The sequence below is a fragment of the Daldinia caldariorum genome, assembly GCF_022478825.1.
Source record: "Daldinia caldariorum strain CBS 122874 unplaced genomic scaffold F4812scaffold_32, whole genome shotgun sequence".
In the NCBI taxonomy this organism is placed as follows: Eukaryota; Fungi; Ascomycota; class Sordariomycetes; order Xylariales; family Hypoxylaceae; genus Daldinia; species Daldinia caldariorum.
Window position 1 is genome coordinate 110,762 of NW_025953068.1, and position 17,499 is coordinate 128,260.

Genomic DNA, 17,499 nt, shown 5'->3' on the forward strand with positions numbered 1-17,499 from the left:
GAACCGCATTTTCGTTAAAGAAGAATCTGAAACTTGGAGGCTATTCTAATACACAATTTGATAGGATATATTAAACGGTCATGACCTTCATACCAAGCATTTACATAAGTCCAGCTTACTACTGCAACCAGTGAGAATATTCAAAGGAGTCCAACCCAGAATCCAGATAGGTATAATATCCCACCCCTGATGTAAGAATACCTACACCGAGACGTGCAAGTGCTGGTGTCAGCTTGGCCTATTGGTACTGAATCTAGCATGGACTCGCGTGATACGCAGTGATACGCAGTTATATGCAGTGATATCTAATAGGCCCGGCAGCAAGCCGGAACGGGAAGGATGGATTTAACGGGATAGGCGGGATAGGAACTATATACGGTGTTAGCAGTTAAAACTTTAAATCAACGGTAATTCGAGCAGGAATCTGGGTCAGATCAACGGATTCAAGACTGGGGTCTAGCTTACCTGCGTCGCGGGTCTACTACCTAGTGAGGGTAGGCCTTGACTCGATTCGTCTCGAACTTTGAACCGCAACTAGTAACTAGTATAGATTCTTTGGGCGTAGCAGTATATGCGGCTTTATGTTTGTGATACGTGCCGGCATGAATCCTACTCGTCGTGCTTAGAAAGCCGAGATTTTTAGAAGGGGATCGACCGGCATATCTCATCCCCGTCACAAAAACAAGGAAGTAAGCCCTTATAGGTAATCGGTCCAAAACCCTTGTTATGGAGGAATATGCAACTGCTCGGGCATAAAGGGTACCTAGGTACCTAAGGTAGTCATTACAGGGCACATCACGATATCTTCAAGAATTACAAATCCCTCAAATCTGTCCGTCTCGTAAAGATCTGGGTATGGTATGATTTTCACGGAGATCTGCTGCTTAATTCGAGTAAGGCGTAAACGAAGAAGAATACCTAACCGGCCAAGGACCTAGGTTAGGTTAGGTTAGGTAGTTGGTACCTACCTGTTATAAATAACGAAAATATATCTTCCTTCTGGTTTTATATGCGAATATTGATATGTCAACGCTTTTGTTACGGAGAGGAGGATCAGAACTACTTAATTGGCTTTAAGATGTATTGTATAATACGATTGATGTACCTAGGTTATAGACGGCTTAGCGGCTTTAAAGGAGTACCCACAAGGCTTATCAGCTTAGCGCTAGAGTAATACTGTGTAGTGACGTCGCGCTGATAAGGTTTTAGCTACCTACCTCCTAAGATACGATAAACACGGTGCGCCTCAGCTCTTCAATTCATCCATTATCCATTCAAATCCCATAATCCAGAGACAAAGCTCCTCGTCGTTGACCGTCAGAACCCCCTGCAGGGCCGTAGGCTTCTGCATGTACAATACACATTCACCGACATTTTTTTCATCCAAGGTGCATCTATACGCAAGATCTCGTTTGCCTGTCCCGGCGCTTTTTTATCTTTTATTTCTTCCTTTTTTAATGTTTAACTAATGAATCTATCCTCGTTATCATCATCATGAGCGAAGTTCTAAATTATCTTGTGCAGAACGACGAGAATTTCCGGAGGTAAATCCATATCTTATTCATATCTACCCTAATACGGAAGATGCTTCGAGTAAATTATCCTAACTTCAGATTCTAGAGCCCGTCTTCCTGCACTCTACTCCGACTTCCGCTCTCAACGAACGCTCAACCCGGACGGCTTCGCTGCTAACGTCTCAGCATGGAAGCGCGGGCTCTCCTCCGCCGTTCTAGCTGGCTACGTACCCTCCAAATCCGGGACGAATAACCACTTAACCCTCGACCTCGAAGGCGATTCTCTCCTGCGCTCTCTCGAAACCAAGCAATTCGGACGACCGCTCGCTCTGGGTACCGTGCTGCAGGAGGCCTTGGACAATGGGGAGATGATGCCGCTGCAGCAGTTCCTCAAGGCGAAGGAGAGCATATATTACCGATCGTGGAGTAGTATTCCATGGTCCGTCGTGTCATGGGGACTCCGCCAGGTCGGTATAGGCGGGCCAGGCGATAATTTACCCAAGGGCCAATTCGTGATACTACACAACCTAGAAGTCGTATCCAAAGCCTTCGGCGAAGCGACCGAGGACCGCACGTCACCTTTCGAGCGGACCTTTTCAAAAACACATTTCCAGAGAACGTTTGCCGAGGGCTTGCTCGAGGACAAACAGCGATTGTCGGACATAGATATGGAAGTGCTCGTGAAGTTCCTCTCGAGAGATAAGCACGTGCTAGCTACGGATGGGAACACGGTTAAGATCCGGAGCAGTGGTGAAGGTGTAGAAATCACCCACGAGGACTCGGCGATCGCATCTCTCAAAGAGCTTATGGAGGACTTGACGCGGCAGACCGAAGTGCTAAGCAAGCGTATCGACGACTTAAATCTCGCCGCCCAGGATGCTGTGAGGAGGAAAAATAAGATCGCCGCGCTTGCGGCTCTTAAGTCAAAGAAATTGGCCGAGATGAATCTATCACGACGGCACAACACACTCAGCCAACTGGAAGATGTGGCGGCTAAGATCGAGCAAGCAGCTGACAATGTGCAGCTGGTAAAGGTTATGCAGTCAAGCACGGTAGCTCTACGCAACCTGAACGCGCAAGTCGGTGGTGCCGACAAGGTCGACGAGGTGCTCGAGAATTTACGAGAGCAGATGGGTGAGGTGGACGAGATAGGAAACATTATTTCCGAAGCAGGACCCGCAGCCACCGTCGACGAAGCAGAAGTTGACGACGAACTCGAAGCTATGCTAGCGGAAGAGCGGAAGAAGGACGAGGAAGCCGAGAGAATCAAGCGCGAGGCACAGGAAGAGAAAGAGGCCGAGGAGACGAGACGCAAACTTGCGGAGCTGGAGAAGCTGGGCCCGTTACCTGTACCGGGGCAAGAAGGAGAGAAGGCTTCGAGGCCCCTTACGCCTATGACAGCTACGGCTAACGAGCTGGGAGATATGAAGATATAAACCAATAATAACAAGGCTGGTGAAGCAGCCGTGTAATACATATTTACTTGCTAAGCAACCATTCGATAGATCCTCCCTTGGACAAACAAGGTAATAATATATTAGCAATTATATCATCGTCGTTCTGGATGACGCATCAAGATCTACTCCTCCATCCTCCCTGTCTGAAAGCTCTGCAACAGAGGCGTTTGACGAGGCAATTTCGCCCGTTAAATCAATTATTCCCGTCGCTTGTGTGACAGAGTCGACTTGCTCTTGTGGTTTTTCCGAATGATTCAACGATGCTATCATCTCCGAATCAGGCTGCGGAGTTGGTTCATACCCCTTATCGTTGCTGGTGTTAGATGTCCCGTCCACCCTCTTTTCATCTTGGCTGCTCTTGCGCCCCATCAATACTTTGTTACGCCGCGCATTAGCTATCAGGTCCTTAAACGAGCTGTCGTGCTTAGCGGCCCAGGCCGCGCCGTCAAAATCCTTGTCCCTGATTTGCGCTCCTAAACTAATTGTTCGTGAATTCGTTGGTGCTCGACTACCCACCGTGCGCTCCCATACGTCGAGATCGTGTAGCAATTCCCCTTTGCGCCGCGGGTATTGCGAGTCGCAGTTTGCGTTCCATATCGTCGTCCACTCCTTGTGTCTCTTCTCTAGCATTTGTCGACTTCCTGCTGCTGATATACCTTGCTCTTGCAGTTTCTTCCGTAGTTGCGGCTCTTTAAGCATTGAATAGTTTATTGCTGGTAAACGCTCGAATGTTCTTGCTGGTGCCTTTTTAGGCGAAGATGAGGAGGAGAAGGCATTTGGTATACTTGTAGATCGCGAGCTCGGCTTCGAAGGTGTTCTTTCTGGTTGTGGTTCTCCTGGACATGAAGTATCGAGATGCCTGTCTACCTGGAGCGGTTTCATGCGCTGCAAGCATATGGGACATGCTACTAGGCCGTCATCTGGTTCGAAATCTGTCGGTTCTTGGTATGGTACATCGGCCTCTAGACGTGCCATCTCGGATGTCATCTCCATACTCCTCGATTTACTTAGCCTCGTAGAAGACCGTAATCTCTTTCCCATTCGCTGACTTGATGAATCTTCATCCTCTGTATCTCCCAATTTCCTCTTCCCTGGCTCGGCTATAGTATCCTGCGATGTCTTCGCGAAGCGTAGGACGTCCGATCGAGTTTTCGTAAATGCGACGACGACTTCCTCCATAGACCAATTGCTTCGTAGTTTCATCTCTTGCTCGGAAACACGACACAGGGGACATTTCCCGTCGTTAGAGAGTGCCCGGCGAATGCATATGGAGCAGAAAGTGTGGTTGCAAGATGTCAACATCGGTGTCTTGTAGAAATCTTTGCAGACTTGACAACGAAGCGTGGCTTCGACCGCGGCAAGTCCAGAAAGAGGAGTCGATAGCCAATCTGTTGAGTCGGCAACATCTTCGAAGGAATCGAGACTGGCGCTGTTATTCATCGCCAGTGGTTGATATAAATTGTGAGGTGATGTGTATTTATTATTTATCGTAGGTTTGATATAGTTGCCGGTCGGCAATCCCAATTCTCTATAGTGCCCAAGTACCTAGGGATTCATAAGCGAAGAGTCCTATATTTGGGTTGTTCTTTGTATATTTGAGCGGGAAATGAGGAATTGAGACAAGGAAAGTGTACATGGAAAGTCGAGGATGGCATATGCGATGAGATCATTGGCAAAACTACATGTACCCATAGTCGCGACGTCCGTTGCGACGCGCTGCTTACTACCTCTATGTACCTGAAAATTACAAAATTACATAAGGTAAAACCCCTGTTACTGGTTACTACTTACTAGTGCCCCACTACCACTTAACGCGTCTTTCTTTTTCAGACGCGACTGCCAGCTAAAGTTTAAAGTGGCATGCTACCTTTCTCACCTCAAGAATTACATCAAACTACATCAATTATCTCACTATCGACGTATAACAAAATATACTACATTTTGACCAGTTATGATTCAAGCTATCTTGTCTACTGAGATTATTATTGTTTCGAATTTCCGATAAAGATGGAAGACTATATGCAATATCTAGCCCAGAAGCTCCTCACGGAGGATCAGCTTGTGAGTCGTGAAGTACCTAAAGGTATAGAATCCACGACAACTTATTAATGCGTGTTTTATTTTAAAGGTTACCTATCGGCTCTTGAGCCGAACTTTAAACGTCCATGTCAATACTGCTAAAGAGTACGTTCAATATCTTTTTGTCAAGTTGGACGAATTAAAGAACACTAACGGGTTTTTAGGATGCTTTATGAGTTTCACAAGTCGCAGAATGACAAACGCCCGGGATCTCTTCATGCCACATATCTCGTATATGGCACTAAGAAGGCGACAGTGAAAGTAGAAGAATCAGGTGGCGATGTAAAGATGACCGATTCGCAAACTTCGGAAGAGATGCATGAACCCTTCTCGGATGAAGTCCCTACTTATACCCTCTCTATAGTCAAGGAGGAGCAACTACAAGGTTAGCAGCTATAGCTTCGGCTTCATTGTTATTTCTAGCTAACTAGATGCAGATCTACTAGCAGAGTATGATGAAGTGACATCGATACATATCTACAGCTTGGCACCTCACCCCCTTAAAGATCTTCAGCTCTTAGCCGACACGGCTCGTCAGGTGTTAGAGTTGTCTACAAAAGGCGATGTTCCAGCTTCGAGCAAAGCTTTTGGTTCCATTACCAATCCCAATGTGCGTAAGAGGGAACGCCGCGGGCCGGCACTGAAGCCTGTTACCAGCGCATCCACCCCTAGAGCTTCACTAAAAGCCGAAAGCAAGGAGGAGGCAAAATCTGCTGAAGTTAAGGAGGAATCCAAGATAGCACCTCAAGCCAACGTTAAGGGTTCAACATCAGCTACTCCTACTGCTACTACTACTACTAAAAAGCCCAATTCCGCTGCTTCAATGAAGCGACAGGGCTCGTCTGGTATTGGGCAGATGTTTGCTAAGGCTGCTGCTAAGCCTAAAAAACCCGCCGCCAAGGCTGCTGCCGGTGCCGCTGAGGAGGATCAAAAGATGGCCTTATCTGATGATGGAGAGGACGACGTCGTGCCAATGCCTGAAGTCAAGCAAGAGTCAGAAAGTGCCAGGCAATCAAGGAAGAACCGTCAAGCCGAACTCCGTCGCATGATGGAAGAGAGTGAGGAGGAGGAAGAGGAGAAAGCGGAGAGTCCTGTTGAGGAGCCCATGGAGGAAGAAGAGGAGGCGCCCCCACCTGAACTGGAACCCAAGGCAGAAGAGCCCGCGGAGGTAGTATCGAGCACAGGTAATGGCCGAAGGAGGGGCAGACGACGGGTTACACGCAAGAAGCAGGTCATGGATGACAAGGGATACTTGGTGACGATACAGGAGCAGGGCTGGGAGTCGTTCTCCGAGGACGAGGCTCCGCCGCCACCTAAACAGAAGCCTCAGCCGGTCAAATCGGAACCTGCTGCGAAGCCCAAGAAGGCGGCTGGTAAGGGCCAAGGCAACATCATGTCCTTCTTCTCGAAGAAATAAGGGTAACACTGCGTATTTAGAGGCTTGTGTGCGAGAGCTGGTCATCGGAAATATTAAGAAAAAATACATATACAAAGCCCTCCTATCACTAGGACGGTCTAATTGTCCTAAAATACCTATCCGTAATAAAGCAATAATTCTATCATCATATTTTATTGGCATATCACTATATTATGAGATGCGATTCCTCTTAAGTTCTCAAGGTACTCAAGGCCGCTATTCACCTTACGGTACATTATAGTGACTCAATGCGTAGCCTCGATGCATATACTCCGACTAGAAAATGATACCGAACATAAGTAGGAGGTACTTTATTAGGTGCTATGGTTACACTTAAGAGATCCACAGCGTGGTAACCCTTTTCTTTCTGCTAATACCTACTTTTCTATTCAACTACATGTATCTTTCTGTCGCCAGCTAGATTAGTATAACTCAGGGCAAGTGTTGGTCTTTTCTTGCCTCTTATAGAACTCAATTGATATTTGGATTGATGACAACAGCAAAGCATACCTGAACAAAGCTACGGACTGAAGCATAAATCTAACTGACATATTGAAAGATATGAAGACCCTTAAATTTTTGGCATCTGGCGGCGTCCACCGCGATTGCTCATGCTTAATTAATGTATATGTTGAGTTAGGTACGTACGATCGACGATTTGAGACAGATGAGTTGGTCTACATGAGCGATCGAACGGGAACATTACCGAGAGTTAAGCAATCACGTCTCAGTTGCAATGCAGCAGAGTCCTGCATGTGAGTCATGCAAATTGCTTACGCATAGGCGTGGATGATGGTTAGTAGTGAACGAGCTAATAGGTACCTTTTTTCTTTCATATTTTGGTTGTTTTTCGAGACTAGACAATGATCGTCGTAGCTATTTGTGTATTATGTATGTATTGTGTATAGTACACTAAGACGAGGCTAAGGAGAAGGACGATTTGCAAATGGCTCATTTAGTTTCAGGCGTTTCATATGTAAGAGATACCATGGTAATGAATACGAGCCGGGTTGATTGTTAGAACCGAAAAATATGAAAATAACTCGGCAATTTACTCAAGCGGAAAGAAAAGATGGATAGCGGGAAAACTGTGGAGGCCGACGGCGGTACGGCGATAGGGTTCGGAACTCGGACGAGGAATAACGGGTTGCAAGGATTTGCATTTTTAGGGCCAAGCGAGAAAGAGGCGTTCGCGGAGCATTTTCGTAGCAGGGGGAAATGTTTTTTTAACCTAGGAAGATTGGAGTTGATCCCGTGAGCCGTTTCTGCAACTTAGCACATGGCAATCCTTCTTAAGAGTCCCCCACTTATATAGGTTAGTACCTAAGGTACTTACCTATGTAAGATCTCGACGCGGCTATGTATTATGGACGGATGGAATAGTTTCAGTAATCGTGGATGCATATCGGTTGTCACAATTACGATTATTAACCTGAGTAACTTTGAGATGTAAACTAATTTTAGTTGGTAACAAGTCGGGCATCGCGTCGCATGCGCCCTTGAATTTCGGTGAGTGACGTTGACCACAGAGTCCGAGTGTGTAGTATTCCTTTAATTTTCTTGTTTCTTTCCAATCCTCCTCTTAAATCCGCAGCCTACTTGCTTAACTCGTAGGAATAGAGAAAAGGGCAACTTCTGGAATTTGAAATCGAAGAGAGAATGATATATTTCTTGCCACCGCCAAGTTTTCATTGCCGGTCCCTTGAAGAATAAATCCGGGGAATCGAGCTCGATATCATGAGATGAGATGAGATACCCCTCCGCAATAGCTTCACGCCGTTGGAAGTTGCGCAGTGAGTGCGGCAGCTGTCGTAAAGCTGTAATGATGATGCATCTGAGGGCACGGGGCCACACGCTTTCCTCGCATCCCGACAGACTGGGATCGAGATTCCGGCTTTACCCACCCCCAAGGATGGTGACGTTTCCTCATTGGGCAATGCCGGCAAGGTCTGGACAAATCACAGCTCTGATATCCGGGACCGGGGTCTTATACGCGTCCTAATCTTCCCGGTCTCTACTCTTTAACTTGATCAAAAGAAAAAATTGCTCCCGAACGTGCCGTACGCTAATCTGCGCACAATACCTACCTAAGTTATTCTCAGCCGTCCTCGATTTCCAGGCAATAACATAGCTTCGTCATTTCATCAGATACGGTACCTAGCTAACACATAGCAGGTAGAGACAATCTGGCCTTAAAGCTGATCTGCCGCAGGGCAATACGCAATCTTCCAGGATCGCCTTAAAAAATGGATAACGAATCCGACATCTGATTAGTCTGTTTACTGTTTGTTCAAGGGTTATTATTTGGCTGCCTGGAAGCTTAGGCGGGAGGTTACCTCCCTGCCTCCGTCGCAGGGCGGCGTTTACTAGGTACCTGTAAATTCAACTGTGGCTATCCACATCTTGTTGTATTTGGAGTTGAGCCTTTTAAGTAGGTACCTAGGTAGAATGAATACAGTAGTAGCCTTGTTTCTTTCTTTCCTTGTTCTTGTAATGATACGGTAATACCATTAATAACTGTACTGAATGGGTGAGTCACTAAACATATAGAATCCATATAAAAATTCTAGAGGGGCAGAAGGGGTGAGGAGACTGTTGTATTGTACCTACAAGCTCATGGCCAAGGCTGCATTAGAGCAACTTTTAGGTACCTTTTTGCATACTGTACCATTCTACCATCTAAGGTAAAGGAAAAAAAAAACACAGTAAACACAGGTAGGTAACTGGTTTCCCGGATCCATCCTTCTTAGTCCCGGGATCCACTGCGTTGATTAGAAGTCTATGGAAATGTAACCCCCCAAAAGGCCGACATGAAGCTGTCAGCAGCAAAAAGAGCCGGAGAGAAGTTAGCATAGGGCTAATGCGCGCAGCACACTTTAGCATCCCCAGCATACCCTTGTCTTTTCCTTCTAGGTCCCTACACTCCTACCCTAGTCCCCTACGCCCATGTGAAGTTTGCAGTCCCAGTTGAAAAAAAATTAAAAAAATTTACCATTGCTCAAATTTTATTATAACCCCGAATTCCAATATCATCCACCAAATCCCATCCACACCAAACCATTCATTTTTGATGAGAATCTTTTTTCTTCTTTTCTCTATTCACTTCTTTTTTTTCTTCAACCAATTCAACCCCATTTTATAAAATTGGCGCGTTTATTTGACGGCTGCGGTGCTGTCAAATGAACCTGCAACTCCCGATTTTATCCTTTCTCTATGTAAGTCGTCATCGATTTTCGGTTATACGCTTTACTAGGTCCTTCGCGATGGCGAAGAGGAAAAAAAAAAGGAATTATATTCAAGATAACCGACCAAGATTGTGCCACCCGCGTACAAGACACGCTCTTCTTAGATCGTCTTTTCCTATTCCTTTTTCCAACTAGGTATCAGACGGTTGTTTGCTGGAATTATGCTAACTGGATCGTCTTCTATCTTCTTTTAGTCCCCTTCCCCTCCTGGTGTCATCTAAATGCCCACCATCTATTCGTCCTTGTACCAGAATTTCATCCGTCAAGGATTTGCGAAATCTTTCACCCATGGCTACGCGCAATCTGTCGTAGCTGCTACACATCCCCATGTTCTAAATTCACAGAACCGTCCGTCGTTCGCTCGACGTAACAGTCAGCGCGTCGGACGTCTTACCAGTCTCCAGCTCCAAAATGCCTTCCATAGCTCCAATTCGAATGCTCGACATGATCTTCGCCACGAGAAAGAAGGAAGTCATGGAAATCTGGATGCCTACTTTGAGGCCCTGAGGAAACAGCAGGATAGTGGCGACCTGGAAAAAGAATGGACTCAATTTCAGTTTCCCAAACCCATCGAGTGGAAGCCGAATGCTTCGTCCGTTCTAGAGGACACCGAGGCCAATGCTCAGGATGTCGATGCTGCCGAGGCCGCTGAAGCGAATCATAATGCCGGCGAGGATCTACCGGTTCCCGTTGACATAGATGTCGCGTTGGCGCATATCGATGCTGCTATAGAGAAGGAGATCGAAGTTCGCGAGTTACGAGAAGCTTTGGAGAGCCCCGCACGTTCTCTACGAGCATCGGCCCCTTCTATCACGAGTGGCATCCAGTCCCGAGCCAGGTCCCCGGTCCTTGAACGACCAGCAACTTCTCATAGCATTGCCCGCACAGCAACCCCGCCGGTTAATCCCCAGTCTAAGAGCTACGCAGACCACCTAACGAAGCTTTCCGAAGATGGTCGATATGCGGAGATTCCTGCTGTCTTCGAGGCTATGCTTGTTGCCGATATCAAGCCAACTGCTGCATCCTACAATGCCTTATTGGTCGCCGCTATCCACATTCCTACCGAGAAGATCGAGGTGGTTTCCAAGGCTTTGGATGTCTATGCTGATATGATGAGGCGGAAGATCACACCGGATAGCGACACGTACAACATTCTAGTTGGCCTATTAGCTGCTCGATGTCTAGAGGTATCCACTCTCAAGAAGGGCCTGGAGGAGAAGCGTCTTCGTTTCGGTGGTATGGATGAGCCTGGGAAGTTCATGTTCGCCTCGAATGAGCTGGAACACGCCATTCTCTCGGAGGACGACAGGCTCGACCTTGCCATCAAGCTGTTTGAGACTTCTGTCTTAACCCAGAGGGCTAATTACTCATCGGAAACCTACCATCAACTAATCTCAGCATGTGCCCAAGCTGGCCGAGTCTCCGATATGCTACACTTATTTGAGCATATGGAGCTGAGCGGTTCTGTCCCCTTCGCAGCTACCTTCCCCTCGATGATCACTGCATTCGCCAACACAGGTGACTTGGCCAGTGCTGTCGAGTGCTATAATGAGTACAAGGATCTTGCCGTCGCTCACGACAACGGTAACTACACGCTCAATGATCGACTGGATTCCCAGGTTTACGCTTCTGTCATCAATGCTTATGTTATCAACGACAAGCTCGATGGTGCCATGAAGTTCTACGAGAAGATCGTGAAATCGTACGGAGTGGGTGCCGCTGAAATTCAGGACGCTATTATTAGCGGTGGATTCGTAAAAGGTTTCACTGCGAGGGGTATTTACCACGAGGCACTTCAATGGGCGCAGGCTATTGAGAAAGAGGCCCGCTTGGGTGCTTTGGCCGATATTGCTACTGCTGCTGCCGACTCTGGTGACCATCATACAGCAGCTACTGCGTTTGCCCATATTCCTACAGTGTTCCAGGGTATTGCTACTCCAGCGATGGCTTTACTAGCCCTTAGCGTTCGTCACGGCGATGTCTCGGCTGCAACTCGATATTGGCATATACTCAATAGCCCTGAGATCAAGGTTGACTCATCTTTCATTGAGCCGGCAGCCATGTATGCGGTTGCGATGATTGGTTCCGGTCAGGTGGCTGAAGGGTTAACTCAGTCCGAGATGATGTTCCAGCGGATTCGGGCTTCCGAAAGCGAGGGGAAACGAAATCTTACGGATGAACTGGAAGAAGCCGCCGAATTTATCACTCGATTCATGACTACTCGTGGTATTGTAGACCCCCGCGAAATTGCTACGCCGGTTAGTTTCGAGCAGCAGGTCTTCACTGCGTCGCCTTACCCTTCAACGCCTACCGTCTCAAGCTACGAGGAAAACTTTGACCCTTATGCCCACAACACTGATTTCAAGGGCTCATCCATCATCTCGGATGAACTTGAAGGTGCTCACGGACGCAAGGGACCGCGACTCCACGAGGCTCTAACTCGTTTCCGCAACATGCGACGTGCAGGACGTCATCCAAGGTACATCACTTACGCCAAGATGATATCTGCTGCCGCGCGAGAAAGCAAGATGGACCTGTGCCATGAGATTTTAGCTACAGCACGCAGTGACGTCCCTTTCCTCCCACAGTACTCCGTCGTCCGTTATGGTTGGTCCTCTATTCTTGATGCTATGGTTGGTGCTTGCTTGACCCTCGGTGACCGTGTCCTGGCAGAGCAATACCATCTTGAACTTCTCGAGATGGGAGCTGCTCCCTCGGCCAACACCTTCGGTCTCTACATTACCACCCTCAAGGAATCCACCAAAACCTTTGACGAGGCCTCCGAAGCTGTCAAGATTTTCCACCGAGCTAAGGCTGAAGGTGTTGAGCCTTCGTCCTTCTTGTATAACGCCCTGATTGGTAAACTTGGCAAGGCTCGACGTATTGATGACTGTCTGTTCTACTTCGCCGAAATGCGCGCCCTTGGTATTAAGCCAACCAGCGTCACCTATGGAACGATTGTCAATGCCCTTTGCCGTGTTAGCGACGAGAAATTTGCCGAAGAGCTCTTCGACGAAATGGAGTCCATGCCCAACTACAAGGCCCGTCCAGCTCCGTACAACAGTATGATGCAATTCTTCCTCACTACCAAGCGTGACAAGACCAAGGTCCTCGCATACTACGATCGAATGCAGGCTAAGGGAATTGCACCAACTGCTCATACGTATAAGCTTCTTGTCGACACTCACGCCACTCTCGAACCCGTGAACATGACCGCCGCTGAAGTTGTCTTGGACATGATTCGTGCTTCTGGCCAGAAGCCCGAGCCGGTACACTACGCCTCTCTCATCCACGCTCGTGGATGTGTCCTTCACGACATGCAGGGAGCCAGGAAGATCTTCGATTCGGTTATGAGCGACCCCAGCATTCATCCCAACGCCTGCCTTTTCCAGGCGTTCTTTGAAGCCATGGTCGCTAACCACCAAGTCGCGGATACTGAGGAGCTTTTGTCTGTAATGAGGCAGAAGCGTGTCGAGCTTACACCTTACATAGCGAACACCCTCATCCACGGTTGGGCCGGTGAGAAGAATATCGACAAGGCTTTTTCTATCTACAACAGTGTTGGCCGCGAGAAGCGCGAACCTAGCACATACGAGGCAATGACTCGTGCCTTTCTTGCCGTAGAAGACCGCGAACGTGCCAAGTCAGTTGTGGGCGAGATGCTCTCCCGAGGCTATCCCAGCGCTGTGGTTAACAAGGTCCTCGAACTCCTCGGTGGTGGCAACAGCGAAGAAGCGGTTGCCATTTGAGGACTATTCATGATATTAGCGATACCAAGAAATTTTCTCTTTTTTTTTTTGTCATTTCCTTTGTTCTTTGCTTTTAACGCGATACCCCCGTGTTGTGCAGCAAGAGGTTGACGTGATTTTTCTTCCGGGGGTGGTCGGTTGAAGCGAAGGGCACGGTCGTCACAAGCGGGCCTGGCGTTTTACGGAACTTGCATATAAAACGGTTATTACGGACACTAGGTACTACTACACCTTTTACCGGGAAAAGGGAGAGGGGTCAGGCACCGGCTGGCATGTCGGATTTTACTATAGACAAATCTCCACTCTGCATATACCAGTGAAAGAACTTCCATACAAAGGTCGAGTCAAGGGATCTAGAAGAGAAGGAGAGGGAAGAGGGATCCTTGGGGTTCTGGTTTGGGCAGGTTTTTAGCCCTTCGAGATACATACACTTATAGGGTTGGGATCTCGGTCGGTCAATGGCATATGGACTAACAGGCTTGTGTTACTAGTATTACTGCATACATACATCGGTATGGTGGTATATGATTCACAATGAGTTGACTCATGGGGAAGTAGCACGGCGTGGTTATGGTATGATATGGCATGGTAATCCTGCCCTGGATGATAGAACTAATATCATGGAAGTTCGTTCTAATTATTTCGTCTTTTAATTGTGATTTAATGTGTGTAGTACACCTGGTGTTGTATTGGCGAGTGCTGCGTTGACTTAATTGTCTCTTATACGCCCGGCTTTATCTATATTACTTGGTAGGATAGGGGTTGTCACAAGTAACACTTGTATGAAATTCAAAACAATCGTAGTAAGAAAAGGAGTCGCCTGCATACCGGTCATCCAACCCCATTCCACGCCGTTCATGTCCAGTCGTTCGTTGTCTTTAAAATCCAGTAGTCAGGTCAGGCGAAGTTTATCTTTATATAGGCTGTTAAAATACTCGAATATCAAGCATTATTGTATGCGAGATTTGACAATAACGTTCATACGAAACCAATTCGTATACAGTAGGTTAGGTTAGGCTAGGTTAGGTAGATACTTGAGGTATGTACCTGTTATGTCAAACCATGACATGCCCCCAAACAGAGAGAACCCCTAAAATAAATATAGCCACTGCCTATAATCGTGCGCTCGTAACTGTTTTATCTATACCTTCGCGACCAACTTTACTTTTACTCATGCACTAAACCTCCTGTACTTTTCCAAAAAGCCACCACTACCTCACCCAATATTAAACTCCCCGGCCGCACTCATAACCTGCTTCATCTTCATCCTCATCCTCCTCGCCGCATCCTCATCCGCCGCACCAGCGCCGTCTTCCCTATCGCCACCATCGTCCTTCTTGCCCCCGCTACTACCACCCGTCTTCTTCTGCTGCTGTCCCGGCTTAATCGTGCGCCTCGACGGCCCGCCTCCGATCCCGCCCGGCGCCTCGCGTAGGCCGAAGCTCTTGGCCGTGTGCCCGAGGTGCAACTGCGTGATATCGAAGTACACGCGCTCGTCGCGCACGTGCGTCGCGTACGCGCGGATGTGCGAGCGGAAGGCCTGGCGCGCCGCGTCCAGGAGCTTCGAGTTGCCGCCGTCCTTCGCGGACGCCAAGAGCCGCTGTTCGAGGTGTAACTGTAGGGCTTCCGCGCGGGAGTTGGGAGTCTGGCGATCTGAGACAAGAGTCTGGGGCTCGGAGGCCTGGTCTGATTTGGGTAGGGATATGGGTGTTACGAAGCCCTTCTGGAGTGTTGATTCGTAAGATTGGGGGATGAGCGCCGAGGAGGATTTGAGAAGTTCGACGTAGCCTTCCTCGCAGCCCGGTTGCAAGAAGAGAGTCGCTTTTCCGGGACGGCCTGCTCGCGCGGTTCGACCAATGCGATGGACGTGGTCTTCGACGCTGAAGGCTGGATCGTACTCAATGACGAGATCAACGGCGGGCACGTCGAGACCACGCGATGCGATATCGGTAGTAATGAGGACACAAGGATTCTTTGAGGTGCGGAATGAGGTAAGTGTGGCTGTACGAACGGGTTGCTGGAGGGAGCCGTGAAGCTTTAAAAGGGTTATGTCAGGGTTTGCTGGCGATGTTATATACGCAGCGTCGGCAACGGTATCTTTTGTTAGAGATGATTCTTCGGATGGAGGATGGGATGACGAAGAGCGGAGTAAATCGAAATGGAAGTCGACCGAGTCAGCGCAGGATATGAAAATAATAGCTTTCATAACGGACCCTTTGCGGGCGAATGATGACTTGAGCAATGCTATCAACGTAACCAATCGCAGTTTAGATGGAACGACGGCATAAGACTGTTTGAGTTGAGACGGCGCGCTAAAAGCAGTATCATTGGCATCGACCGCTGTATCACCCTCACCCTCGGATCTAGAAGCCGTAACATGGATGGCGTCTTGTAAACTGATCTCTCCCAGCCGTTGCACATTCATCTTCATCGTTGCCGAACAGAGAACGGTGACGCGACGTTGCGGTAGGGCGGCGAGAGTTACACCCTCTTTGTTAGACTTTTTTAACTCTTCCTTTCGAATCTTCCCCACGATACTCTTTAGCTCCTCTTCGAACCCCATCTCCATCAGCCTGTCGCCTTCATCGAGGATAAGCCACCTTACAGTACCAACGTCAAGAACCTTGGTATTGTCCAGATGATCAGCGAGACGACCAGGAGTAGCAATCAATATGTTGACGCCCTTCCTCAAGCGGGCCTTTTCGGATTTCTTGCTCTCTCCTCCTATCACGGTCGTGCTGACTATCCAGGGAGCGCAACGTAGAACTTTCTCTAAAACGGTCGCAATTTGCTTGCAAAGCTCTCTTGTCGGCGCTAATACAATGGCAAATAAGCCCGAATCGCGATGTATGCGGGTTCCTGTGGCAGAGCCGTCCTCATGGTGGCTCAGGTTCATAATCCGCTGTACAATAGGCAGCAGATAAGCTAAGGTCTTTCCGGAACCGGTTTCTGCCTGTAAGAAAGCATCGTTATCATCCTTTACCAGCGGCGGGATACTATTCTTCTGTATAGAAGTCGGAGCCTTCATCTCTAACTTGGACGATAGGTGTTGGGCAATGCGCGGTGACAACCCAAGAGCGTGGAAGTTTTCGGCTTCTTCAGATAACGGAGCATTGGATGGCTTTGCAGGCTCAACATCTTCGACAGGTTCCTCAAATACGGTTCTCGGTGTAGGGTTAGATGTAAATAATCTGGATGTGATGCCGCCGGGTCTAGTAGATGCGCCGCCAGTCCTAGGGCCCGGACTGGAAATATTATCTAATGAACCGTTTGCGTGGTCGAATATCTTCTGACGCTTCGCTGGTCTTTCGTTCTGGTCGTTCTGGTCGTGGGCATGACGAAAATCTCGTCGGTGGTTGGACAGCGGGGTGGAATTGGCTGAGCTTGTTGGCCCATTTTGAGATCCGTCTTGATTCTTCCTGGCACTGCGCTGGGCGTGAACACGGTCCCTCCATCTACCACCTGTAAACTTGACTTGTCTCTTGACCGGCGCATCGCCGAGATCGAAATTTAAGAGCAAGCCGCCGTCAGCCATGATAACTTGCCAATGTAGTTGAGAAGTACTGCAAAAGTGAGAAGATGGCAGAATCGATCGAGACTTTTTAGTGGAGTACTTGATGCTGTATGTATCGTTTAGTGCATACTCACCTAGGTACCTGTAGGACGTAAGCCTGTAAGGACGTGAGTAAATATGTTTAATCGCATAAGCGTATAATAGAAGTTTACCTGGTATTATCGATAAGCCGTACTTCGTATAATGTATTTTTACCTACTCATCCTGGTCATCCCGATTCCCAGCCTTGCTGTAAGTTCAGATGAAGGTAACCGTAGAAGTCTGAAGAGCGTATTTTGGTGTATTAAAACAGCAATCTAAGCAAAGCCTTGCAATCTCTTGACTGCGCACAGTATTTCTTCCTCTTACTGCAACTTGCCACTTTTTCTGTCATTTATCATGAAGCCCGAGCTCGGAATTCAGGTCGCAGTCAAATAAGCCACCTTGACAGCCTACATGCGATGCTGCGATGCTGCGATGCTGCG

The 17,499-nt window shown here is 48.1% G+C and overlaps 5 protein-coding genes across 5 annotated transcripts; 3 read left to right on the top strand and 2 right to left on the bottom strand.

Moving 5' to 3' along the window:
• The first annotated feature begins 1,334 nt into the window (after nucleotides 1–1,334).
• On the top strand, nucleotides 1,335–3,004 carry F4812DRAFT_290169 (Snf7-domain-containing protein). The gene is made up of 2 exons (XM_047931133.1): nucleotides 1,335–1,544; nucleotides 1,621–3,004. The coding sequence occupies exons 1-2, from the start codon at nucleotides 1,495–1,497 to the stop codon at nucleotides 2,948–2,950; spliced, it is 1,380 nt and encodes a 459-aa protein (XP_047785343.1). The 5' UTR covers nucleotides 1,335–1,494; the 3' UTR covers nucleotides 2,951–3,004.
• F4812DRAFT_290164 (DNA repair protein rad18) lies at nucleotides 3,005–4,677 on the bottom strand. Its single transcript, XM_047931132.1, has one exon. The coding sequence runs from the start codon at nucleotides 4,409–4,411 to the stop codon at nucleotides 3,059–3,061; it is 1,353 nt and encodes a 450-aa protein (XP_047785344.1). The 5' UTR covers nucleotides 4,412–4,677; the 3' UTR covers nucleotides 3,005–3,058.
• Nucleotides 4,678–4,809: 132 nt separating this feature from the next.
• On the top strand, nucleotides 4,810–6,755 carry F4812DRAFT_290206 (DNA polymerase subunit Cdc27). Its single transcript, XM_047931134.1, has 4 exons — nucleotides 4,810–5,032; nucleotides 5,100–5,155; nucleotides 5,215–5,435; nucleotides 5,488–6,755. Exons 1-4 carry the CDS (start codon nucleotides 4,979–4,981, stop codon nucleotides 6,465–6,467), a joined length of 1,311 nt encoding a protein of 436 aa, XP_047785345.1. The 5' UTR covers nucleotides 4,810–4,978; the 3' UTR covers nucleotides 6,468–6,755.
• A 2,779-nt stretch (nucleotides 6,756–9,534) lies between these two features.
• Nucleotides 9,535–13,589, top strand: F4812DRAFT_290243 (uncharacterized protein). The gene is made up of 2 exons (XM_047931135.1): nucleotides 9,535–9,682; nucleotides 9,907–13,589. The coding sequence occupies exon 2, from the start codon at nucleotides 9,934–9,936 to the stop codon at nucleotides 13,459–13,461; it is 3,528 nt and encodes a 1,175-aa protein (XP_047785346.1). The 5' UTR covers nucleotides 9,535–9,682; nucleotides 9,907–9,933; the 3' UTR covers nucleotides 13,462–13,589.
• Nucleotides 13,590–14,577: 988 nt separating this feature from the next.
• Nucleotides 14,578–17,135, bottom strand: F4812DRAFT_290280 (ATP-dependent RNA helicase dbp-7). The gene has a single exon (XM_047931136.1). The coding sequence runs from the start codon at nucleotides 16,994–16,996 to the stop codon at nucleotides 14,678–14,680; it is 2,319 nt and encodes a 772-aa protein (XP_047785347.1). The 5' UTR covers nucleotides 16,997–17,135; the 3' UTR covers nucleotides 14,578–14,677.
• Nucleotides 17,136–17,499: the final 364 nt, after the last annotated feature.

What these genes read in the sequence shown, in the direction of transcription:
- F4812DRAFT_290243 (XM_047931135.1), top strand. Translation starts at nt 9,934, where the DNA reads ATGCCCACCATCTATTCGTCCTTGTACCAGAATTTCATCCGTCAAGGA.
- F4812DRAFT_290206 (XM_047931134.1), top strand. Translation starts at nt 4,979, where the DNA reads ATGGAAGACTATATGCAATATCTAGCCCAGAAGCTCCTCACGGAGGAT. An exon ending in TCCTCACGGAGGATCAGCTT is followed by an intron (nt 5,033 to 5,099) that starts GTGAGTCGTGAA and finishes TTTATTTTAAAG; the next exon opens with GTTACCTATCGGCTCTTGAG. An exon ending in CATGTCAATACTGCTAAAGA is followed by an intron (nt 5,156 to 5,214) that starts GTACGTTCAATA and finishes ACGGGTTTTTAG; the next exon opens with GATGCTTTATGAGTTTCACA.
- F4812DRAFT_290164 (XM_047931132.1), bottom strand. Translation starts at nt 4,411, where the DNA reads ATGAATAACAGCGCCAGTCTCGATTCCTTCGAAGATGTTGCCGACTCA.
- F4812DRAFT_290169 (XM_047931133.1), top strand. Translation starts at nt 1,495, where the DNA reads ATGAGCGAAGTTCTAAATTATCTTGTGCAGAACGACGAGAATTTCCGG. An exon ending in AACGACGAGAATTTCCGGAG is followed by an intron (nt 1,545 to 1,620) that starts GTAAATCCATAT and finishes TTCAGATTCTAG; the next exon opens with AGCCCGTCTTCCTGCACTCT.
- F4812DRAFT_290280 (XM_047931136.1), bottom strand. Translation starts at nt 16,996, where the DNA reads ATGGCTGACGGCGGCTTGCTCTTAAATTTCGATCTCGGCGATGCGCCG.